Source organism: Oreochromis aureus, linkage group 8 (assembly GCF_013358895.1).
Source record: "Oreochromis aureus strain Israel breed Guangdong linkage group 8, ZZ_aureus, whole genome shotgun sequence".
NCBI classification, from domain to species: domain Eukaryota; kingdom Metazoa; phylum Chordata; class Actinopteri; order Cichliformes; family Cichlidae; genus Oreochromis; species Oreochromis aureus.
The window spans coordinates 14,358,558-14,383,663 of record NC_052949.1 but is presented as its reverse complement, the minus strand read 5'-3'; the positions used below and the strand labels follow the sequence as shown (position 1 = coordinate 14,383,663).

At 38.4% G+C, this 25,106-nt stretch overlaps 2 protein-coding genes, 1 long non-coding RNA gene and 2 other non-coding genes across 6 annotated transcripts in view; all 5 read right to left on the bottom strand.

Annotated features, from left to right (window-relative positions):
* Positions 1-2,969: 2,969 nt before the first annotated feature.
* Positions 2,970-3,041, bottom strand: trnaq-uug. Its single transcript has one exon. It is a non-coding gene; the product is annotated as a tRNA-Gln (tRNA).
* Positions 3,042-5,282: 2,241 nt separating this feature from the next.
* LOC116329817 (short neurotoxin 3-like) lies at positions 5,283-6,110 on the bottom strand. Its single transcript, XM_031751913.2, has 4 exons — positions 6,014-6,110; positions 5,844-5,926; positions 5,572-5,682; positions 5,283-5,461 (listed from the first exon to the last, which is right to left on the bottom strand). The coding sequence occupies exons 2-4, from the start codon at positions 5,890-5,892 to the stop codon at positions 5,355-5,357; spliced, it is 267 nt and encodes an 88-aa protein (XP_031607773.1). The 5' UTR covers positions 5,893-5,926; positions 6,014-6,110; the 3' UTR covers positions 5,283-5,354.
* An 829-nt stretch (positions 6,111-6,939) lies between these two features.
* Positions 6,940-7,011, bottom strand: trnaq-uug. The gene has a single exon. It is a non-coding gene; the product is annotated as a tRNA-Gln (tRNA).
* Positions 7,012-9,220: 2,209 nt separating this feature from the next.
* On the bottom strand, positions 9,221-9,919 carry LOC120441378. Of its 2 annotated transcripts, XR_005614034.1 has the most exons (4): positions 9,823-9,919; positions 9,653-9,735; positions 9,320-9,446; positions 9,221-9,232 (listed from the first exon to the last, which is right to left on the bottom strand). It is a non-coding gene; the product is annotated as an uncharacterized LOC120441378 (long non-coding RNA). The 2 variants fall into 2 exon arrangements; XR_005614033.1 differs by lacking the exon at positions 9,221-9,232 and having other exon boundaries at positions 9,383-9,490; positions 9,823-9,883.
* Positions 9,920-11,277: 1,358 nt separating this feature from the next.
* kcnh4b (potassium voltage-gated channel, subfamily H (eag-related), member 4b) overlaps positions 11,278-25,106 on the bottom strand; it is a 48,162-nt gene continuing 34,333 nt past the window's right edge. Inside the window, 4 exon segments of the mRNA XM_039616756.1 lie at positions 11,278-13,498; positions 14,368-14,444; positions 23,384-23,478; positions 24,123-24,505. Coding sequence (XP_039472690.1) covers positions 12,461-13,498; positions 14,368-14,444; positions 23,384-23,478; positions 24,123-24,505 — 1,593 coding nt within the window. The 3' untranslated portion in view covers positions 11,278-12,460.

Here is a 25,106-nt window from a genome sequence, read left to right as displayed (position 1 = left end):
CAGTCCAGTTCTTATGTAACGTGGCACACCTCAACCTGTTCTTCCTGTTTGCCTTGGTTAAGAAAGGCTTTTTGACAGCCAACCATCCACTGGGACCAATTCTGACAAGGTCTCAGCAAACAGTAGATGGATCAACTGAAGGGCCAGATGTATGTGTCAGGTCTGCTGGATTCTTTCCTACTTCTTAATGTCCTTCAGATACTGTTCACTTGCTGTAGATATTTTTAGGCCTGCCACTTGTTCTTTCTTCTCCATTTGTCCAATTTCCCTCTATTTTAAGGACACATTGGACACCGTGCTGAGATATGTCACGTTTCCAGCTGATAGCTCTTTGGGATTTGCTTTGTTGATGGCAAAATTCTAGTTATCTCCAAAAGTTGAATCTGTTCATCTGGACGTAGCGTTTTGTGGGAGAAATGTTTCGTCACTCGTCACTCATTCTAGTTAGTTTGCATTAACTTTGACATTTTTCATTGATTCTACTAAAGAAATGGGAAGAAATTCTATGTTTGTGTGACCGGCTGCTGGTAACAACATGCATAAAGATACAATTTAAAATGGATTCTTTGGTAAGTTGTCTGTTAGGTATACTGCCTTTTTATGATTCATAGGTCAGCGTTAAGGACAAGCTTACTTCTGGTCTTGTCTGTTCTTTGCAATTTCTATCCCACTTAACTCATAATGTAATTTCTGTCAAGTAATGAAACCAATTTAAAAAATCCTCTAGTGTTGGCTAATTAAATACAGACCTGTGTCTTTACTTTTACCATATTTCTTACACATAAGACTAATTCAGGAATATAACATACTGTGCATGAGGTATAGTATTGGGGTCAGTACATCATACCAACTCATTTTGTTGCACTGTAAATATCAGATCCCATCTTTTACATCAGTGTTTTTTTTCTGTATGCATTTATTAAAAATATATATACAAACATCTGTAAACAGTCTCTTTGTGTTTGTGTCGTTTATTTCTGTTTTGATCATTTTCTTTGTTTAGTCATTTCAGCCTTTCAGAGGGCTGCAGATTATTTAATTTTCTAACACCCATGTAATAACGCTTTGATGCATTTTCCCAATGAATGAATAACAAAAGGATATTAATAATAATCTAAATATAGCTTCCCGTTTCTGGCTAAAGCACAACCTTTTGACTGACTGACAATTTTAATTCACATTTTAATGTCCTCAGTATTTCATTTTTTTTTTGGTTAGGTTCCTATAACAGCTTTTTGTATGTAAAATCTGAAATTATTACTTTAACAAACCACTGACAAACCATATTTCTTGATGAGCACCTCTGTAAATTGGCCATAACAAACCTAGTTAGTGTTCAGTAAATAACTAATAGTTCAAAAACATTAATGTAATGAAGTGATGTTGTCATTTAAGAAAACAACCCCAATTAATTCTCTAGAGAATAGAAAATTATTAAAATAAGAACTGATATAAAAGCCAAAGATGAAATAAACTGCTCTTTATTATGAGAACACCAGAATGCACACTACATGACAGTAAACGTGTTTACAGGCATTTATCTGTTGCACAGATCAGTTGAGCAGCAAGTGGCAGATGATACACCGGGCTGATTCATTATCCTGCAGTCATTTGACTTCATGCAACCTTTGAAATATCTGGGAGCTGTGGAAACAAGGAAAACAAGGTGGTATGAAATCATCTGTTGTAACTGATTTAATTTTGTTCTTTTTTTTTTTTCTGCACACTAAACCAAATGAGGGTTTTGACTTACTAGATCCTGCATAAATGATGGCACTGGTGCAGACATTGTTAAAGCCATGGCAGGTCTCCACAGAGTTTGGGCAGTGCCGCAGACCTCCACAGTAACACTTCAGAGCTTCACCTGGAAAAAGAAACAAATCAGGTTTAATCACTGTAGCAAAGCATTTTCACAGCCAATAATTTAAATACAGTAAATAGAACAGTAGCAGAGTCTCCCAAATGTGCCTCATTGACAGATATGGAAAATGATGCATGTATAAAACAGACTGCAGCTTAACTCACTCTGGCTGATGACCAGCAAAACCAAAACAGCAACAATCACAGTCTTCATGTCTTAACGATGCCTCGCCTCACTGCACCAATCTCTGTATGAAAAAAGGGAATAAATGTGAGAAGATCAAACTCTTTAAGCTCCTCCATAATCCACATATCGAAGGACAAACACATCTCACCTGATGAATGATCCTTCTGGAGAGTGATTCCTGAAATGTGTGTCAGCTGGGTTTCCATCCTCCTTTTTATTTGTTGTTGTTGTGCAATTGATGCAAATCTAGTGTATCATTAACTCAAAACTTCATGTGGGTTTTGCACAAACACAGAGAAAAATATCAAGATCAGACTGTTATGCTGCAAAAACACACCGTGACACCACTTGACTCATCAAGAGAATGTGCAAATATATTTGCACACCAATTGTTCTGTTTGTTTAAGCAACATATGCAGCGCAAAGTAACAACATGATGTGAGGACACGTATAAAGCGCAATCAGCCAATTTGGACCAACACTACAAATGAATAAATAAATAAATAGGTGAGCAAATTGTAACAGGCTATAAAGAACATGATAAAACCTCTTCAAATACAAAGAATTGTTTAGTTTGAAGATTTGTTATTGATCTTGGAAATACCAGAGTGCAATCATAAGGGACATTTTCAGATCAGTGTGTCCCTGCAGTTTTCAGTAAGCAATCAATTAGAGAAGCTGTTTTACAACATAAACAAACAGATGAAAAACGTCTGAAAAACAAATCTTTCAATCTTTGAATACTAATAAAATAACAAAAAAGTGTTTTAGCTACATAAACCAAAAGGGTCTCAGCATACATAAAGAGGTGTGCAAAAGTCTCAAGTCACATCTCTGTTTATGTTTTGTCAGGAAAATGTGAAATAAATGCAAACATACATGGAAATCCAGTACGCATTTACAAAGACATTAATTTGACATGAGGTTCCACTGAGATTTGAACTCAGATCACTGGATTCAAAGTCCAGAGTGCTAACCATTACACCATGGAACCACTTCTCAAAGGATGGGGTCACTGAAAAACCAGAGCTTCTATTTACTGAGTATTGGCATAATATAAAATTAAAAATAGAAGAAATGTCAAGTCACCCCTCATTATTTTATGTTTTCTTGGAAAATTGGAATAAGGTGCAGCGATTTATTGAATCATCTTAAAAGATAAATTAAAATGTAGCATTTCAGGGAAAAACAGAGTTTGTACAATTCTAACAAGCTTGAAAATCAATATTTGGTATGATCACCTTTATTCTTTAACACATTCTGAACTCTTTTAGGCAAGCGTTCTTGTAATTTCTTTAAATAGTCTAGCTCTCCAGGCTTCTTGAAGGACATTCAAAGTTCTTCTTTGGATGTTGGCTGCCCTTTGTTCTTTTCTCTGTTAAAATGATCCCAAACTGCTTCAAAAATATTGAGCTGCAGACTCTGGGGAGCCCAATCAATGACTGACAGTGTTACACTGCTTGTTTGTTTTTTTAATTGATGCTTTTACTGCATTGGCAGTGTATTTGGGATCACTGTCGTGCTGAAAATTGTCAATCCGATGTTTTCCAGATAGTAGTGCATGATAGAGTCACATCTGACAATACCGTTTTCAACACCACTGGCTGAATTGCAGCCACAAACCATGACAGAGTCTCGACTGAGTTTCAAAGGTTTAAAGATTGCTGTAGACACTCTCACTGCCACACCTCTCCCCTGACCTCCTCTGGACATAGTGATGATGATTTGAACCAAAAATTTCTAATTTGGATTCATCTGGATCTTTTGATTTTCAGTCCAGTTCTTATGTAACGTGGCACACCTCAACCTGTTCTTCCTGTTTGCCTTGGTTAAGAAAGGCTTTTGACAGCCAACCATCCACTGGGACCAATTCTGACAAGGTCTCAGCAAACAGTAGATGGATCAACTGAAGGGCCAGATGTATGTGTCAGGTCTGCTGGATTCTTTCCTACTTCTTAATGTCCTTCAGATACTGTTCACTTGCTGTAGATATTTTTTAGGCCTGCCACTTGTTCTTTCTTCTCCATTTGTCCAATTTCCCTCTATTTTAAGGACACATTGGACACCGTGCTGAGATATGTCACGTTTCCAGCTGATAGCTCTTTGGGATTTGCTTTGTTGATGGCAAAATTCTAGTTATCTCCAAAAGTTGAATCTGTTCATCTGGACGTAGCGTTTTGTGGGAGAAATGTTTCGTCACTCGTCACTCATTCTAGTTAGTTTGCATTAACTTTGACATTTTTCATTGATTCTACTAAAGAAATGGGAAGAAATTCTATGTTTGTGTGACCGGCTGCTGGTAACAACATGCATAAAGATACAATTTAAAATGGATTCTTTGGTAAGTTGTCTGTTAGGTATACTGCCTTTTTATGATTCATAGGTCAGCGTTAAGGACAAGCTTACTTCTGGTCTTGTCTGTTCTTTGCAATTTCTATCCCACTTAACTCATAATGTAATTTCTGTCAAGTAATGAAACCAATTTAAAAATCCTCTAGTGTTGGCTAATTAAATACAGACCTGTGTCTTTACTTTTACCATATTTCTTACACATAAGACTAATTCAGGAATATAACATACTGTGCATGAGGTATAGTATTGGGGTCAGTACATCATACCAACTCATTTTGTTGCACTGTAAATATCAGATCCCATCTTTTACATCAGTGTTTTTTTCTGTATGCATTTATTAAAATATATATACAAACATCTGTAAACAGTCTCTTTGTGTTTGTGTCGTTTATTTCTGTTTTGATCATTTTCTTTGTTTAGTCATTTCAGCCTTTCAGAGGGCTGCAGATTATTTAATTTTCTAACACCCATGTAATAACGCTTTGATGCATTTTCCCAATGAATGAATAACAAAAGGATATTAATAATAATCTAAATATAGCTTCCGTTTCTGGCTAAAGCACAACCTTTTGACTGACTGACAATTTTAATTCACATTTTAATGTCCTCAGTATTTCATTTTTTTTTTTTGGTTAGGTTCCTATAACAGCTTTTTGTATGTAAAATCTGAAATTATTACTTTAACAAACCACTGACAAACCATATTTCTTGATGAGCACCTCTGTAAATTGGCCATAACAAACCTAGTTAGTGTTCAGTAAATAACTAATAGTTCAAAAACATTAATGTAATGAAGTGATGTTGTCATTTAAGAAAACAACCCCAATTAATTCTCTAGAGAATAGAAAATTATTAAAATAAGAACTGATATAAAAGCCAAAGATGAAATAAACTGCTCTTTATTATGAGAACACCAGAATGCACACTACATGACAGTAAACGTGTTTACAGGCATTTATCTGTTGCACAGATCAGTTGAGCAGCAAGTGGCAGATGATACACCGGGCTGATTCATTATCCTGCAGTCATTTGACTTCATGCAACCTTTGAAATATCTGGGAGCTGTGGAAACAAGGAAAACAAGGTGGTATGAAATCATCTGTTGTAACTGATTTAATTTTTTGTTCTTTTTTTTTTTCTGCACACTAAACCAAATGAGGGTTTTGACTTACTAGATCCTGCATAAATGATGGCACTGGTGCAGACATTGTTAAAGCCATGGCAGGTCTCCACAGAGTTTGGGCAGTGCCGCAGACCTCCACAGTAACACTTCAGAGCTTCACCTGGAAAAAGAAACAAATCAGGTTTAATCACTGTAGCAAAGCATTTTCACAGCCAATAATTTAAATACAGTAAATAGAACAGTAGCAGAGTCTCCCAAATGTGCCTCATTGACAGATATGGAAAATGATGCATGTATAAAACAGACTGCAGCTTAACTCACTCTGGCTGATGACCAGCAAAACCAAAACAGCAACAATCACAGTCTTCATGTCTTCACGATGCCTCGCCTCACTGCACCAATCTCTGTATGAAAAAAGGGAATAAATGTGAGAAGATCAAACTCTTTAAGCTCCTCCATAATCCACATATCGAAGGACAAACACATCCCACCTGATGAATGATCCTTCTGGAGAGTGATTCCTGAAATGTGTGTCAGCTGGGTTTCCATCCTCCTTTTTTATTTGGTCTTGTTGTGCAATTGATGCAAATCTAGTGTATCATTAACTCAAAACTTCATGTGGGTTTTTGCACAAACACAGAGAAAAATATCAAGATCAGACTGTGATGCTGCAAAAACACACTGTGACACCACTTGACTCATCAAGAGAATGTGCAAATATATTTGCACACCAATTGTTCTGTTTGTATAAGCAACATATGCAGCGCAAAGTAAGAACATGATGTGAGGACACGTATAAAGCGCAATCAGCCAATTTGGACCAACACTACAAATGAATAAATAAATAAATAGGTGAGCAAATTGTAACAGGCTATAAAGAACATGATAAAACCTCTTCAAATACAGAGAATTGTTTAGTTTGAAGATTTGTTATTGATCTTGGAAATACCAGAGTGCAATCATAAGGGACATTTTCAGATCAGTGTGTCCCTGAAGATTTCCAGTAAGCAATCAATTAGAGAAGCTGTTTTACAACATAAACAAACAGATGAAAAACGTCTGAAAAATGAATCTTTCAATCTTTGAATACTAATTAAAAAAACTGAAAAATAACAAAAAAGTGTTTTAAAAATAATCATAAAGTGTTAATGTAGAACTTGGAAGAGGTGAAACAAAAAAACCATAACCTTTTAAAACACGATTTTGATTTTGGCAAAGTTGAAAACTGCCAAATAAGCCCATGGAGTCTTTGTAACAAGACAATCAGCATAAACCAAAAGGGTCTCAGCATGCATACAGAGCTGTGCAAAAGTCTCAAGTCACCCCTCTTTGTTTATGTTTTGTCAGGAAAATGTGAAATAAATGCAGACATATATGGAAACCCAGTATGCATTTACAAAGACATTAATTTGACATGAGGTTCCACTGAGATTTGAACTCAGATCACTGGATTCAAAGTCCAGAGTGCTAACCATTACACCATGGAACCACTTCTCAAAGGATGGTGTCACTGAAAAACCAGAGCTTCTATTTACTGAGTATTGGCATAATATAAAATTAAAAATAGAAGAAATGTCAAGTCACCCCTCATTACTTTATGTTTTCTTGGAAAATTGGAATTTGGTGCAACGATTTATTGAAACATCTTAAAAGATAAATTAAAATGTAGCATTTCAGGGAAAAACAGAGTTTGTACAATTCTAACAAGCTTGAAAATCAATATTTGGTATGATCACCTTTATTCTTTAACACATTCTGAACTCTTTTAGGCAAGCGTTCTTGTAATTTCTTTAAATAGTCTAGCTCTCCAGGCTTCTTGAAGGACATTCAAAGTTCTTCTTTGGATGTTGGCTGCCCTTTGTTCTTTTCTCTGTTAAAATGATCCCAAACTGCTTCAAAAATATTGAGCTGCAGACTCTGGGGAGCCCAATCAATGACTGACAGTGTTACACTGCTTGTTTGTTTTTTAATTGATGCTTTTACTGCATTGGCAGTGTATTTGGGATCACTGTCATGCTGAAAATTGTCAATCAGATGTTTTCCAGATAGTAGTGCATGATAGATTCACATCTGACAATACCGTTTCCAACACCACTGGCTGAATTGCAGCCACAAACCATGACAGAGTCTCGACTGAGTTTCAAAGGTTTAAAGATTGCTGTAGACACTCTCACTGCCACACCTCTCCCTGACCTCCTCTGGACATAGTGATGATGATTTGAACCAAAAATTTCTAATTTGAATTCATCTGGATCTTTTGATTTTCAGTCCAGTTCTTATGTAACGTGGCACACCTCAACCTGTTCTTCCTGTTTGCCTTGGTTAAGAAAGGCTTTTTGACAGCCAACCATCCACTGGGACCAATTCTGACAAGGTCTCAGCAAACAGTAGATGGATCAACTGAAGGGCCAGATGTATGTGTCAGGTCTGCTGGATTCTTTCCTACTTCTTAATGTCCTTCAGATACTGTTCACCTGCTGTAGATATTTTTTAGGCCTGCCACTTGTTCTTTCTTCTCCATTTGTCCAATTTCCCTCTATTTTAAGAACACACTGGACACCGTGCTGAGATATGTCCCGTTTTCAGCTGATAGCTCTTTGGGATTTGCTTTGTTGATGGCAAAATTCGAGTTAATTTGCATTAACTTTGACATTTTTTATGGATTCTACTAAATAAATGGGAACAATATATATGTTTGTGTGACAGGCTGCTGGTAACAACATGCAATTTTAATTCACATTTTAATGTCCTCAGTGTTTCAATTTTTTGGTTAGGTTCCTATAACAGCTTTTTGTATGTAAAATCTGAAATTATTACTTTAACAAACCACTGACAAACCATATTTCTTGATGAGCACCTCTGTAAATTGGCCATAACAAACCTAGTTTGTGTTCAGTAAATAACTAATAGTTCAAAAACATTAATGTAATGAAGTGAAGTTGTCATTTAAGAAAAAACCCCACAATTAATTCTCTAGAGAATAGAAAATTATTAAAATAAGAACTGATATAAAAGCCAAAGATGAAATAAACTGCTCTTTATTATGAGAACACCAGAATGCACACTACATGACAGTGAACGTGTTTACAGGCATTTATCTGTTGCACAGATCAGTTGAGCAGCAATGGATAGATAATACATCAGGCCGAGTCACTGTCCTGCAGACATTTGACTTCATGCAACTTTTGGAATATCTGGGAGCTGTGGAAACAAGGAAAACATGGTGGTATGAAATCATCTATTGTAACTTTTTAAACTTTTTTTCTGTATTTTTTCTGCACAGTAAACCAAATGAGGGTTTTGACTTACTAGATTCTGCATGAAGGAAGACAGTGCTGCAGACATTGTTAAAGCCATGGCAGAACTGCACAGAGCTTGGGCAGTGCCGCAGACCTCCACAGTAACACTTCAGGGCTTCACCTAAAAAAAAAAGAAACCAACTGGGTTTGATAGTAGAGCATTCACGAAGCTGCAATCTTATCTCTAAAATCTAAAAAAAACCAACCAAACCCCAAAACAATATCTAATTCAAAGCGAACAGTTGCAGAGCTTCTCAAGCCTCACTTGTTTCATGGGCAGATGTCTGATATAGAAAATAGCTTTTAAACAGGCTGCAGCTTAACTCACTCTGGCTGATGACCAGCAAAACCAAAACAGCAACAATCACAGTCTTCATGTCTTCATGATGCCTCGCCTCACTGCACCAATCTCTGTATGAAAAAAGGGAATAAATGTGAGAAGATCAAACTCTTTAAGCTCCTCCATAATCCACATATCGAAGGACAAACACATCCCACCTGATGAATGATCCTTCTGGAGAGTGATTCCTGAAATGTGTGTCAGCTGGGTTTCCATCCTCCTTTTTTATTTGTTGTTGTTGTGCAATTGATGCAAATCCAGTGTATCATTAACTCAAAACTTCATCTTTGCACAAACACAGAGAGAAAGATCAAGATCAGACTGTGATGCTAGAGAAAAGAAACAAATCAGGTTTAATCACTGTAGCAAAGCATTTTCACAGCCAATAATTTAAATACAGTAAATAGAACAGTAGCAGAGTCTCCCAAATATGCCTCATTGACAGATATGGAAAATAATGCATATATATAACAGGCTGCAGCTTAACTCACTCTGGCTGATGACCAGCAAAACCAAAACAGCAACAATCACAGTCTTCATGTCTTAACGATGCCTCGCCTCACTGCACCAATCTCTGTATGAAAAAAGGGAATAAATGTGAGAAGATCAAACTCTTTAAGCTCCTCCATAATCCACACAATGAAAGACAAACACATCCCACCTGATGAATGATCCTTCTGGAGAGTGATTCCTCAAATGTGTGTCAGCTGGGTTTCCATCCTCCTTTTTTATTTGGTCTTGTTGTGCAATTGATGCAAATCTAGTGTATCATTAACTCAAAACTTCATGTGGGTTTTTGCACAAACACAGAGAAAAATATCAAGATCAGACTGTGATGCTGCAAAAACACACCGTGACACCACTTGACTCATCAAGAGAATGTGCAAATATATTTGCACACCAATTGTTCTGTTTGTATAAGCAACATATGCAGCGCAAAGTAACAACATGATGTGAGGACACGTATAAAGCACAATCAACCAATTCTTCTGACCTGTTGTGTAATATTTGCATTGCTTTTGCATGGTCAGTGTAATATTACCTTGAACACCTGGAACACCCACATGGTGGGTCCTAGGAAAACACACACTGACACAACTTACAGGGAATGCACAATATCCTGTTGAAGGAATTGCATTATATTCTGATGTTTTCCAACAGATTTTCCAGTTAAACAACCTTTGCTTCTGTTAGAAAGTGTAAATAATGAGTTAATAATGAACCAAATTTACATAAAAATGTAGATATGAAGAGTTACTCTTCCAATCAGCAAAGAAGATCATTTTTTCGCTTATTTTCTTGTCTGGGAAGTTTCATCAACAGCTTCTTTTGAAAAACACAATTATTGTACATTCACTTATATAATCAGATTGAGTGGCGAGTAAGGACGAGGATAAATCAGCGCTCACCAAAAACCCGTTGCATTCAAAGGCCCTAATGAGACGCAGAGCAGCTGCAAATCCTCTTCTTTTAAGAAAGCACGGTGCTGACTTTGTGTTCTTCTGTGGTCATCTGAAATTTTATTCAACTTGTAGACACATTCATGTTTCTAAAAAAACAAGTTTTTTCCTCTTTAATCCTTTCTTCAAAGTTATCAAAAATGAAGCCGTTTATTTCAAAGCTGAATTGCTGCAGCCCTCTCGTTTCTCATTTTGTTAAACTCGAGGTTGCAAATTTAACTTAATTATTAAGAAATAATCAGACCAGACAATCATCAAATTTCCAGAGTAATAATAAAGTAAACTAAACAAATACAGTGATGTTTATTAATTGTGAGTTTTGGTCTTTTTCAGGCATCAGTACTAATCACCTAAAAACTAAACAGGAAACATTTGATGAAAACCGCAAAAACACGACCTGTCTTGGCATATAAAAGTCTTTATACTGATATATGTATGCAATACCATGAGATTTGAAAACCACAAATAACCTGTCAAATAACAGCAAAGCATCGTAATCCAAATCCAAGAAAATTCAGAGCTTTGCCTCAGTAAAAAATAATCCAGTTTCTGTCTTTTTCTTTTTTCTCAAGCTTTGACACAAATAACCGGTAACTGCATTTTCTCCTTAAATAATTCCAAAGCAATTTTCCTTCCAAAAGCCAAGCTTATGCCGGTCTCCTGACTGCTGATGGCTTATTGCAACTAAGCAGTCATATATAGCACACAGTATGCTGGTTATTCTGACATGTTTTCTGTCTCTGAAATATCATTTGCATAAACAGTGGTAAGTGTGACACAACAGCAAAGGACACAGTTGCACATTTTCTGCATATTTATTTTGTCAGCCAGAGAGAAATCATTCAAAAGTTCCTGAATACTCTGAATATTTTATAAGTGTCATAAGTTCATCTTTTTGTCCCTCGGAGGCATTTTTATTTCGTAAATTAAGACTAGTTTAAATATTTTATGGGACCCGCTTTATTTTTTTTCTTTGAAGCTAAATCTTTTTATTTATGTTTAAATTATGAGCAGCTATGGTGTGTTTATTGTAAATGCTTGAGGAAGATTTTCTTTTGCATTGTTTTGCTCTATTTAACGCTTTAGTGAGGAAAAATAGGAAATTTTGACGTTTTAAGACTGCTTTAAAAGGAGATACTAACATAATTATAACTGAAATCATAAGAAAGTACTGTGTACTGGTTGGTGGAGTTTAAATATTAGATACTTATTGTCCAAATATTCACAAAACAACCCAGAAGGCTGAACTGAGAAAGACATTCAATTAAAAACAATAAACAATCTACGCCGTGTGATGCACATACTCTACTTTCTACATGCAAAGTGAGGCATGTTTCATTTTTGTTCCTCTGTATTCTTAAAACAGCAAATCATCCTGACCTGTCTGCACGTAAATACAGCGCCTGTGTACACAATCAACTGGTTGTCATGTAGAATGCTTACACATTAATTTGGAAACCTTTTCCGTAGGAAAAAGAATAAATTACTTTACCATGCAAGGAGGTAACAGGTATTATCAACTGCAAGTTGCTCTGAAGATGTTGGAAAAAATATACAATATATATACTGGAACCCACTGTCGTGAGCTTTCTTCTTTTTTAGACACACTTCAGTAAAGCCAAAATGAAGCACAAAATACATGCTTTTGCATAGAAATAGTGTAAATTGCGTGGTGTTTGAGTAATAAGGGCGCATGGGAAGTAAAAGGTGGGGAAACAGAGCACACATCGACAGTCTCTGCCAGAGTCTCAGAAAACACTGTTGCATGAAGAAGTTGGATGTTAGAAATTTCATGTTGGGTTCTGCTTTGTTCCAGTCTGCTGCTGAGATGTGGAAATATTAATCCGTGAGGTCCAGGCACCACGACTGCTCTGTGCTCTGAGTCTGAACGCCGATGCTGGACCTTCGTGAAGATGCACTTCCACTGTCCCTGCTTTCCAAAGAGCCTGTGTTCCCCAGTAGGCATTCCAGACTGGTGTGCTCCACCGCAGATGGGTCACCTAGTGGGAGATGGGGCTCGATAACATCAGATTGTAATGATCCTGAATCCACAGAACTCCCAAAAGGCTGGCATGGTAATGTGGGTGGAGAGGAAGAGACAGGGTGGAGAGAGGAGTTTGAATCCTTAATTTGGAAGATTGAGGTATCCTGGATCAGAGGGTGAGACGGCGGGGTGGACATCAGGACACACATGGCCTCATTTGAGGCTTTTAAAGGATTAAGGTTGGCGTAAGAACTGGGCGATGTGTCCAGCAGGCTGTGTGTGGACATTCCTGTAGGGACACTGGACAAAAGGCGAGAGTATTCATCATTATCACTGGGAGGCTGCAGGCACAAAGTGGGCTGGGACTGACTGATGGTAGTTGAGCTAGCACCGAGGGGTCTGTTGTCTTCATGTCCAGCATGAGGTGGAAGGCCTGGACTTCCTCCATGGAAGCCTGGGCTGATGCTAAGAAGTGATGGGCTGGTCCACAGATGTGCAGTCATGCTCTCAGAGCTATGACACGGGACAGATTTAGGAGAAGATTTTGGAGAGAGTGTCGGACAGGGGTTAGCAGGCGGACTACAGGAGTGAGGCCGCTGATGGCTCTCTGTTGGGGTTTCAGCAGTTCCACTGCAGCTCCAGTGGCCAGCAGCTGGGGCACTTTGGTGGGAATAGTGGCTCCCGGGAACGTTATGGAGGTGGAAGGTTGAACCATGACTAAAAGGCATGCCGCTGTTGGAGGCTCTGGGAGAGTTGGACGCCATTTGGACACCACACGGATGGGAGGGGAAAGAGGCATTGTAGTGATGAAAAGATACGTGAGCCTGGAGGATGTGCATCATGTGGTGCAGGCTCTTGGTGAGCTCAGAGACTTCCTGGTTTAACGTGCCCATCTGTGTAGAGAGCACTTACAGTTTACATATGACATTTAAAGACTTGCAACATATTCAATGTAGGTAAATTTTCAAGGGAAACATTAAGGTAACAAATGATAAGGTTCTATCGCTGCTTAATTAATGAATTAATCAGCTTCTCTCTTTAAAGTTTACTCTCAGGCTGATGTCAAGCTATAACTTTCTGATGACCTTCCAAGGACTATAAAAAAGTTGAAATCTTCTCTTGAAGAGATGTCTTCTAAAGCACTTGTGAAATCAAGGAAGAAGAGCAGGTAAGTGACCCTAGCAGAGAATAAAGCAGACAGAAAGCTAAGGATGTACAAAATGGAGATGGGGGCCAGAAGGGCCACAAGTAGAGAGAGGTTGTCAACTATTTTTTAAATTGCCGAGTCAGCACTACCAGCCATCCTCTGCATTGCAGAAGTGCCCTGCTGATTAATTAATATTGACTTCAGACAGCACCCATCTGGATACTCCTGCTGCACCTGCTTTCGCTCCATTTACATTCAGATTAAGAGAGCAGGGGGAGACTGAGGTATAGGCCGGTATCAAGTCCGCTTCATCTCACTTTATATTTTTCCTTTACATACACCAAGCAGACCGATAGTAGATGAGATGCTACAAATTTATCTGTGTGACAAAAAAAGTAAAGCTTGTGATTCTATAATTTTTGCTTTTTACATACAACATAAAATAAGATGGATTTTGTTTCTTAATTATTCCTGTGTTTCATATTAAGTCACTACCAAAGACAGAATGAGCACTGAGCAAACTGCTCTGGATCTGGATCTGTGAGAATTCACACTCAGGGCTACATTATCCTCGGTGCTATCAATTTTAATTTGGGCTAAGGGGCTGTAGCTCACCTGAAGGTTGAGTTGACTGATGCTCTGCCTGACCTCCTCCGTCTCCAGGAGCAGAGCAGGATTATTTTGTGTGGTGTCTGGGGAAACGAGGAGAAGAAAAATAGGAGGAGTTTTAGCTCCCAGGAGGATTGATCAATTTTAATATAAAGCAAAATTATGTTGCATGACCCCAGTATGTGCCGATGGAAGTTACACATGCATATGTAATGTTTAAATTTCTCTATAAATAGAACATCATCCAAATTTCACTTAAAATCCCCAAAATAGAAATATATTTTTTTACGATGGACAAAAATAAGTGATCCTTCGCTTTGAGTGGCTGGTGTGACCCTCTGACTCCCAGGAGTCATTGCAATTCAATGCTTTTGGTAACTTTTGATGGAGGAAATTTAAGCTTCTCTTTCATCCACAAAACATAGTTTTAAATAGCTTTGTGGTGCAGACAGACAGTCCCGTTCTCTTTATTTGCAGTCCTGCATGCACACCGTTGTTGTTCACTGTTCTCTTGATAGTGGGCTCGTAAACATGAACATCATTATTAGAAGGGACTTCAGCTACTTAGATGTTACCCATGGTTTCTTTGTGAGCATTCTCTATCTGTACACACGACAAAGATCTCGACTCGACTGACCAGTCGCTCCTCGTTTTTCCCATGTCGAGACTGAAACACTGGGGAGGACACAGCTCTAAATCTCTTTTTAAAAAATACTAAAGGGGAGCCAAGTCATGATTGTCATCCTACTGACTGAAAGAACCTCACTCTAATTTCACGTGCAAATTTCCAATTATTCTTAGAGGTTCACACACTTTCCCGTTAGATACCAACAGGTATCTAACGCTTCCTTCTTCTTCCTAAAAAAAAGAGACCAAGTGATTTTTTTTCATTTAATTTAGTCCTTCTTTTCTTCTTTTATGACTTGCAAGAAAAAGGATGATATTTTAGGTTATAGTTTTACACTAATACAGAAAATTCACAAACTGTACATGCATTAAAATTCTGGTAACTGTCTGAGGTGAGTGGGATGTGTTAGTTGTAACAGCAGTTTTGTGAGGTGTATAGAGAGTTTAATGTGCTGTTCTGCTGGAGTGCATAATGCAACACATATTTGGAAAACCTTTTTATATTATGCAATCTAATACAGCTGCACATTGCATTGTGTTATATAGTGCTTAACTTTATCCTGGTTTTGCAGTCTTTGTAGAAAGTGCTTTGGCTTTTATCGAGAATAGAAATATTTTACTGCTATTATTTGTTGCTATTTTATAATCGTCATTACCATTTCATGTGATGTTGCATTCAGATGCATTCAGATGTTCAAATATATTGGTATTATATTAGTTTTTATTACAGGTTCAGTTATAATTTATATTACAGGGGTTATCATAATCAAATATTAACAGGTTTATTACAGGTTGTTCTAAAATTTAAAGGTTTTCGAATGTTTTATATTCTTACATATAGTCTTCCGTGGGTGAGAAAACTGAGTTGCAGGCTGACAGGAAACGGCGTGCTTTTTGCAAAAGTGAAACCAAAACCAGAGTCTGGGTTTGTATAATGAGTTTATACATTTTACATAGAAGTTAAGATCATCACAACACAGGATGGCCTTAGCCTGGTTGCCTACGTGAGGTCAACTAAGGTGCAGAGAGCAGATGCACACTCTGTGCACGCGCAGAGACATACACACACACACTGTTAGGGTGTAGGTGAAAGTTGACTGATGAAGCAGTAGATGCACGATGCGAGAGCTGAGCTGGCTTACGGAAACCACCGGGAGAAGATGGAAGCCAGTGTACTTTTAATTGTGCCTTAAGTTGTCAAATAGAACATTTGTGGTTTTGAAGCTGATGTATGTGATGACGCAATGAGGGGGCGTCACTAAATATACTCTGATGCATATAAAACTGTATTTTGATGTTAGGAGGATGAGATTGTGGGGCTGTCTGCTTACAGAGTCCGCTCATTCTCCCACGCGTGTCATTTCATTAAAATCATCGTCTTTACCCTTTGGACCAGTGTGGTTACTTGCATTCCTCCTGTGTGTCCTTCCCTATATTTTTGAACCTTAACATTGGGGGGCTTCGTCCGAGGGGGAAGTGAGACAGGATGGAGAAAGGTCCGAGGCGCCAGGCGCTCAGGCATTGGTCAGTGGTCAAAGTGAGTGACAAGCCGGCATATAACAAAAGGTAGGCACCACCTGTTGATCTTATGAACCAAAGTGTGTCGAATTGGGCTGTGTAAATTGAAAGTCTACTCACTGAAACTACTGGTAGATGTCTGCTTTGATTTTGGTGAAAAGTTGAAGGTTGAAGTAACGATAATGAAATGGAAGTTTATAAGTGACAGTACTGAGTAATGAGAATAAAGGAATGAAAAGAGAATTAAAGCAGTTGGACTGCGAAGTGAACTTTAGAAGGATAGGAATTTGGTCATTGTGTGGGTTCAAGTCCCATTGGTTATGCAACCCTTAAGAACTTTCTCGGAGGTGACGCTCCCTGCTGGATAGAGAAATCTATCCTTCACCTAGCGATGACTAGGGATAGTTTCGGGCAACATCCGAAGAGGACTGGGGAATCTCTAAAACTGTTGAGGGTTGTCCTCAATCTTAATCCTGTGTTGGGTGTAGATTGTTGTTTCAAATTATTCTAAATTTTTCTAGAACGACAGCGGCGTCTGTTAAGAAGCGCATAGCCCGGACGTTGCGATCCCTCCTCGATGCGGACGCGCATTGTTGACCTACCGGCGCAGTAGGGTTAGCTCGGTTTGGCTTGACCGTGGGGTACAGGGCATCCTGAGATAAGCTAGGGTTCAAGTCCCCTATTCTTGCGCTTTTTGGCTACGATAAATTTGGTTAGGGCATTAGCAATCGGGCCACCGTCAGGGACGGAATACTGGCTAAAATTGGTCGCAAAAAAGTCAGGGACTTTTATCGGTCGGACCGTTATGGATAAATTTGTCGAAATTTATAGGATTTAAGAGGCCTAAAAGAAATCTGTGCAGTTGTAATTAATAAGACGTCTGTAATATAAAATATGAGATCTATGAGTAGGATCAGTCTCTGTGTCAGTCATGCACAGCCGGATGTGCACTGATTGTGTGTGTAAATGCAAATGAGCAGCAGTGACGCGCAGAGAGGGTGGTTTCAGTTTTCGAGAGGACTGAGAGCTTTTTGCTAAATGCCTGTATATAAGAGGTTGGTTTTGCTTATTATGAGAGTATGAATACAGTTTGAATATATTAGTGTGGATGTATAGTAAATGACTGAATTTTGATAGATGTATATTTCGTGAGCCATAAATGTTGGTGTGTTTTATTTTTCAGTTATGTGTGTGTGGGAGAAGAAGGGTGTGAGACGATGAGAGGTTTCAGTTTTCTTTTTCTTTTTCTTTTGACTTGCTCTTTCTGATCATGGAAGGCATGTTTAAAATACTCGTATGAAAGCGTATTTTGTGTGATTTTAACCGTGTGAATGCTGTCAGTATTTGATTTGAGTGACTCTGCATGATTTGTCTGAGTGAGTGGAAAATGGCAGTTTGAGAGAGAAAAGGCAGTGTGTGAGACGATTACTGAATGACTAAAGAGGTTAGAACTTTTAAAGGTGTGTATGGAATAAAGGAGTGTGAAATATATTTCTTGTGTGAGGAAAAGTAGGATGTTTTAAAGTTTGAAAGTGCTTTTAATTCAAGAAATCCATGAGAGATGTTATGACAGGTTGAGTGTATTTTTTCCGATTGAAAATACATAAGTATATGTACTTGGGAAACCCAGTTAAGAGATTATTGGGTGACTGATGCTATAAAACTGACCTAAAGAATGGTCCTGTCCGTGGAGAAGTGTTAGTTGTCCTGATGTTTGGAAGAGCTCTATTTAAAAGTGTGTGTGAGAGGAAGGTGTGTGTGTGTGACTGATGATGTCAGGGGAGCACCCAGAGAAAGAGACAGAGTTAAATTCTAAGAAGATGAAGCGGATGCATGTTTTAAGAAAAAGTAATAAGGTAATAAAATTATATTAATTACAGGTTTTAGAAAAGAGACAGACTGAGAGAAATAAATACAGGAACTAACAATTACATTAATGAATTGAAAACGCACGTACACAAACTGTTACATGTGAAATTATTGTTGGAAAGTTTAATAAAGAAAGCAGTTTACACTCCTTTAATTTCCAGAACCAGTGTGTCCCCTAGATCTGATAACACCCTTGCCCAGTTGGCTCCTGTAGTAGGCGGGCATGGAAGGCTGGACAGCCCATGACGGGTAAGATCCCACCTCGAAACCCTGGGACAACCTAAGGCAAGGCGCAGTCACGATTGCTCGAACCTAAGTCCCGGAGTGACCTTGGAGTCACTGGAGGAGACGGGATTTAACAGGTAAGGCCACTGGGCACAGACGAAGGGGAAATGTCATTAACAAGGACCAGTGATGAGCCAAAGAGAGAAAACACACCCTGTCAAAGGAGTTTGAAACACTGCAAAAGAAACATTTACAAGATCACAAAGATCATAAAGAAACATTTATAGAAATCACACATACAAACAGAAAATGCACTAACCTTACACAGACAAGCTCATGAAGAGTAATGTATGGATAGTGATTAAAACTTGGCTAAGAACACAAACATATGTAATTAAATCAGCCTGGTAATTTCATGAGGGTTAAAATGGTGTGAATGTTGGAGAAAATACACTTAAAACACACTTGGATAAAATAGAGTTGTGGAATAACTCAAACGAAGCTGTATGACAAGGGAGTGAGTTATGGAAAAAAACAAAAACAAAAGAGGAGTGATTACTTAGGAGTGCTCTTGCACTGATTGATCAAAGTAAGTGATTAGTATAGAAAGAAAATGAAAATAATTCAATAATGTGATAAGGTTTAAACATGTATTCCTCTTGTTAAGTTGGCTGTTGAGCTGTGGGTTTATGCAAATTAGCTGGAGTGAGTGAGTGACAAAGACACTTCCTGTGTGCGTGTGTGTCGGAGGCTTTCTGTTCAGTTCAAGAGAGATCGGGGCTGTTGAAGAGTATTGGGAGAAATATATAATGGTAAAGTATCAGGATATTTGATTACGGTGGTCAGGTCTGTTCAGAGGGGCAGATTTGGACAGGAAATTTATAATTTAAGGATGATATGTGGTTGAAATTGGTTTTTATCTTGTGCTGAATGAAAACGGTCTTTGATCTTTTGACGAGGTTTTCGGTGTGTTGAACGGGTGAAATTTAAGATTGTTTCAGATTTTTGAGGCTGTTGTTTTATTTCCAGAGGGGGTGTTTAATTAAGACATGGATATGTCTGAGAGGGGCCCCAAAAATTTTTTTGTAGTAGTAAGTGCACTCAGGAAAAAACCTGTCAGGTGATTTTGTTTTGTACTTTGATGAGCTAATAATCAGCTCTCTTTTTCATTTTTGTTCTAAGCAGGCCTGGAAGAGAGTGAACGGACGGCGCTGACAAAGTTACCAAGTACGAAAATCAGGTGGGCAGTACGGATTATAATTGATTACAATCAGAGACTGATCGGCGGCGAGTCTCTGTCTAAAAATGGATTGATCGATTCAATCCAGTCAAAAGTATAGAGAACTATTTTCCTAAAAAGGAAAACGAAATAAAACAAATGATTGAACTGATTTTGCTGATGTGGAGCATCTGATGACGTGCGCGGAAGGCTGCAGATCAGCAAAAAATATCATGTGTGAATGCATGGGAGTGAATGTGAGTGGTTGGACCAAGGGGGGAAATAAATAAAAGGTTGACAAACAGGAGAAGTGGAAGACTTAAATCTGGGGATGCTGATGTTCCTTTGGGTGAATTTCTGCTTTGTTGATTTGGGTTAGACCATGTTATTACATTATAGAATGCTAAATGCTAAAAGGGAAACATTGTTTGGTGTAACTTAAGTTACCATGAACTGAGGTAACTCAGGATTAATAACTGTTTTGTTTAAGGTTATTTTTGTCATGACACAGACTGGATCATAGAGGGAGAGTATGAAATGTAAAGTACAGGTTTTGTTTCCAGGAAGTTCCAAGGATCCAGAGTTCGATGGAGCAACGAGTTGGAGAAGATTTGACATGATGATAAAATTGATTTTGTTCCTTAAACACAGGTTTTCAGGGCTGGAGCAAAATACCGGAGAGGACAATTGCTGAGCTGTTCTGAGAAATGAAATGACTAACCTTTTTTCCTTTTAATTGGTTAAGCTTGGGTGGAGCATTTTGAGTTTTTTGCCACATGAGATGTGTCAAAAAAGAGAGGGATGTAAGATTTAATTTGTTTAATTTGAAATGGGTTTTAGTATGATTTTATAACTAGGGGGGTTGTTTGATAATCTAGATATAGTAAAACTGAGGACTTGTTAAAAGAAAGGAGTAAAATGAACTGAATTCTGTTTAGAAGATAAATTGCTGGGGTTAATAAGAAGTTGTACACCAAACTTAAAGGGGAAACTGTGGGAATAAAGGATATGCTTTGGGGGAAAATAGTGAACATTTTATGAGTAGAAAATGTGGGATTTCTTTTTTATTTTTAGGGTAGAGGAGAGCTTTTTATGAGGATGTTAAGAGTGGTATGGACTCGAATGAATAATATTGGAGATTATATATGTAGAAATGATTTTTCATACACATTGCATTTTTGTGCCTTTGACGGAGTTGTGGCTCAGAGAGTCGTCTCTTGAGGGTCATAAACTTTTGGTTAACGTTATGATTAGCCAATCTACTGTGAGAATGACCTGAGTTATTGAAGGATTGCACACGCTTACAGACATATAGAGTTCATTAAGACCTGACAGTATTGATTCCAGGCAAAAGGCCTGAAGTCCATTTAGCATTTAACTGAATAGGAGTTTCGTTTGTAACTAAATTGGGTAACATGAAAATATGGAGATAACACATGCAGTTCTAAATTAGTCCTCTTATATAAAATGCAGTTACAGGATAACAAATACTTGTTGAAGGGATCAAGTTTTTGCTTTAAACCAGGTCCAAGGGGAAAAGCTTATGTATTTTGGTTAAAACTGATAAAATATAATGACTGATAAAATATAATTAGAATGTACCATTACATTAAAAGCAGCAAAATGAAATAAAATGATAGATTCAAACAGGTTATCACCTAGGAAATGGGAGTTCAAAATACAGTTAGAGTTCAGCTTTTTAGCTATGATGAAGTTTATTTAGGAGCAATTAACTATGTGTTTACATGTAATGATTAAAGTGGTTGTTTTTATCCTTTTAGTAGAATAAGCCGTTATAATGATTTTATGATGATTTTGCTTGTGAGAGGTGACTTTAGATGAAAGGTAGGCCCTTGCAGCAGTGGCAGTTTTGTGCACAGGATGTTGATGATCAGATAAGGAGCAAAGAGGAAGCATATGCAGAGACGTGCTTCCTTCGATTCTCTTGAAGGCAGTGCTTGAAGAGTTTTACAAATGCTGAGTACGGTTGACTAAGATTTGAAAATAAAAGTCAAAAACCAAATATGAAATTAGGTTCATGTTTTGAGAACAATCGAGGAACAGAGTAACTTAGAGCATAGTAGGGAGAAAGTGTTTTCTATCCTTTACAGGAGAAGATTTCCACGAGAGAGGGACCAAGGACAACCTGACTTTACCCATGGAGTGTTCTTAGGGGAGCTGGCATTTCTAGAGAGGGTCAGAGTAATGTTATAAGTGTATGGTGACCCTTTTTAAGGGTCACCAAGAGAGGGAGTATCGAGAATAGAAATATTTTACTGCTATTATTTGTTGCTATTTTATAATCGTCATTACCATTTCATGTGATGTTGCATTCAGATGCATTCAGATGTTCAAATATATTGGTATTATATTAGTTTTTATTACAGGTTCAGTTATAATTTATATTACAGGGGTTATCATAATCAAATATTAACAGGTTTATTACAGGTTGTTCTAAAATTTAAAGGTTTTCGAATGTTTTATATTCTTACATATAGTCTTCCGTGGGTGAGAAAACTGAGTTGCAGGCTGACAGGAAACGGCGTGCTTTTGCAAAAGTGAAACCAAAACCAGAGTCTGGGTTTGTATAATGAGTTTATACATTTTACATAGAAGTTAAGATCATCACAACACAGGATGGCCTTAGCCTGGTTGCCTACGTGAGGTCAACTAAGGTGCAGAGAGCAGATGCACACTCTGTGCACGCAAGAGACATACACACACACACTGTTGGGGTGTAGGTGAAAGTTGACTGATGAAGCAGTAGATGCACGATGCGAGAGCTGAGCTGGCTTACGGAAACCACCGGGAGAAGATGGAAGCCAGTGTACTTTTAATTGTGCCTTAAGTTGTCAAATAGAACATTTGTGGTTTTGAAGCTGATGTATGTGATGACGCAATGAGGGGGCGTCACTAAATATACTCTGATGCATATAAAACTGTATTTTGATGTTAGGAGGATGAGATTGTGGGGCTGTCTGCTTACAGAGTCCGCTCATTCTCCCACGCGTGTCATTTCATTAAAATCATCGTCTTTACCCTTTGGACCAGTGTGGTTACTTGCATTCCTCCTGTGTGTCCTTCCCTATATTTTTGAACCTTAACACTTTCTATTTAACCTTGGTCTAGTATGATAGTGTCCACATGCAAGCAGATGATGATAGGCAGACAGGAGTAACTGTCTGCAATCAAAACAGAAACTGGAGATCACCAGAGAGGAGCTAAAGAGATGCAAGTTGCAAGACTATGCTACCAAAGCACTCCCTTTAATAAGCAAATTAGCTGAATCTCTACTGAACTGAAACTGATAGTAATCCTAGGAGGAAAGCAACCATGCGTGGAGATTGAGGTCAGATGGCCAGAGCCCTGCTTTGACCTCAGTTGTCCTTTAACATGTTCTCTGACTCTGTGGACACCTGGCTGTCATTTCATTCTGCTGCGCTCTCATATTCCCCCTAAAGCAGGCAGACCTGCCTCGTGTTATCCACTATTTGAACTCCTGAGTTTACCTCCAGCCATCTGGCACCCAGGTGACCCTAGCAGCTCGTGGGTGGTTTGACTTACCTTGGGTGCTGCTGCTCTCTGAGCTGGCATTAGGCCCGCTGTGCTCCACGTTGAAATGGAACGTACTCCCGTTGTCTTCGATGCCATCTACAACCCTGGCGAGAGGGGAGAAGAGGAGGGAGACCGGAGTTAATGTAACAGTAGAGCTTTTTCAATTATCACTGGAGCCAAGAGACGACCGAGCGATGTGCCATGAGAGCTGCTGCTGGCAGACGCCCATGTGGGTTTGAACATGAAGACAGCAGCACAAGTCTGGAGGGGCGGACACCTGAGCTCTGTGAACCAGCACTTACCCATACCTAGAACTTACTGGGTGACTTAGGGATGCATTATGAATACAGATAGCTGGATCAGGAGTATAAGGTGTGATGGTTATGAAATGCGGTAACATCTGTTGAAATATGCAATGCAAATACACTCCATCTGCAGCTTTCTGCTCAGTCCATTACTGCAAAGCCTCATTCAGATGCTCTTGGAGATACTATGACTGTATTAAAATCAAGGTGACTATATAAACATTCAAGAAATCAGTGTGAAATTGTTTTGAAGTAGAAGAAAAAATTTATGCTCCTTATGTATCATCAAAACACACATAGAACAGTCATAAAGTACTTTAGTTAGTATTATAGTTACCGAGTAAATATTATTATTAAACTGCATTGAATTGTATGACATTAATATAGCCTTCGTGTTTTTACTTATTTTGTGCTTGAGGACTGAAATTAAATATGACTAATACCTGGGACTAAGATCCGGTGGCCCAAAACAAGTGACAGTTGGAATGAGCAGCTTTGTAGGCTTTTGCTCAGCTCCTGACTCTCCCTCAGCTGCGGTTGAGGCCGTGCTCGGGACTAAGACAGGAGTCGTGTGCTCTTTTTTCGAAGGTGGCTGAGGGGAGCTCTGTCCGAGGAAGCCGCGGCTAAGGTTTGGCGAACGGCAGCGTCGCAGGGCGTTGAACTGCCGCAACTCGTCCCCCAGCAGGTTCCCCAGGGAGGTGCGGCGAACGGGGCTGGTGAAGTTGGGCAGCAGGAGGTTGCGGCGGGAGCGGGTGGCTGGAGACAGGTGGAAGGAGTCGTCAGGATCATCAGTCTTGGTTTCCACAATAGAAGGAAGCCTGGATTCCTGCACAAAAAGTACAGTATGGAGAGTTAGCAACTGAACTGTACACTCTCAAAATAGTGAGATAAAAACAGTAAAGTGATGGTAGTTAGCTCTGCTTGTTAGCAAGATCAGTAAGAAGACCTATTTGCTTTTGGATGGTGTATTTGGATTTGCATTATAATTTTAACTGAAATGGGACTTTGTCTTGATTTAGTTAAATGGTTAACTCTTTGAGTCACATCTGGATCTGGATACATGAATTTTTTCGAAGGCTTCTTAACTAATGAAAGATTATAGGAGCTTACTTTTGCAACTGGAAAAAAAAAATCTGCTACTTGTGAGTCAAAATTTCAGTTTATTTTCTAAAATTTTTGAGTCAATAATTTGACCTTATAGGTAGGTTTAGGGGTTAGGGTAAGGGTCATGGTCTGGGCTACAGATGGTGTTAGAAAATAACTAAAAATTGACAAAAATCTTGAAATTTCAAATTACCAGATTTTGAGATAATAATTAGAAATTTTAACAGGCGAATGGGGAAAAAAAACTTTTTCAGTCCCATAAGAATTTTCTTTCTCAGTGAGAGGAAAAAAAGCTTCTACTGTATGTAATATAGATAAAAATG

Excerpts from the sequence above, each read along its gene's own strand:
- LOC116329817 (XM_031751913.2), bottom strand. The coding sequence starts at position 5,892 with ATGAAGACTGTGATTGTTGCTGTTTTGGTTTTGCTGGTCATCAGCCAG. Across the intron at positions 5,683-5,843 it reads TTTGCTGGTCATCAGCCAGA|GTGAAGCTCTGAAGTGTTAC; the intron begins GTGAGTTAAGCT and ends TTCTTTTTCCAG. Across the intron at positions 5,462-5,571 it reads CATCATTTATGCAGGATCTA|CTCCCAGATATTTCAAAGGT; the intron begins GTAAGTCAAAAC and ends TTGTTTCCACAG.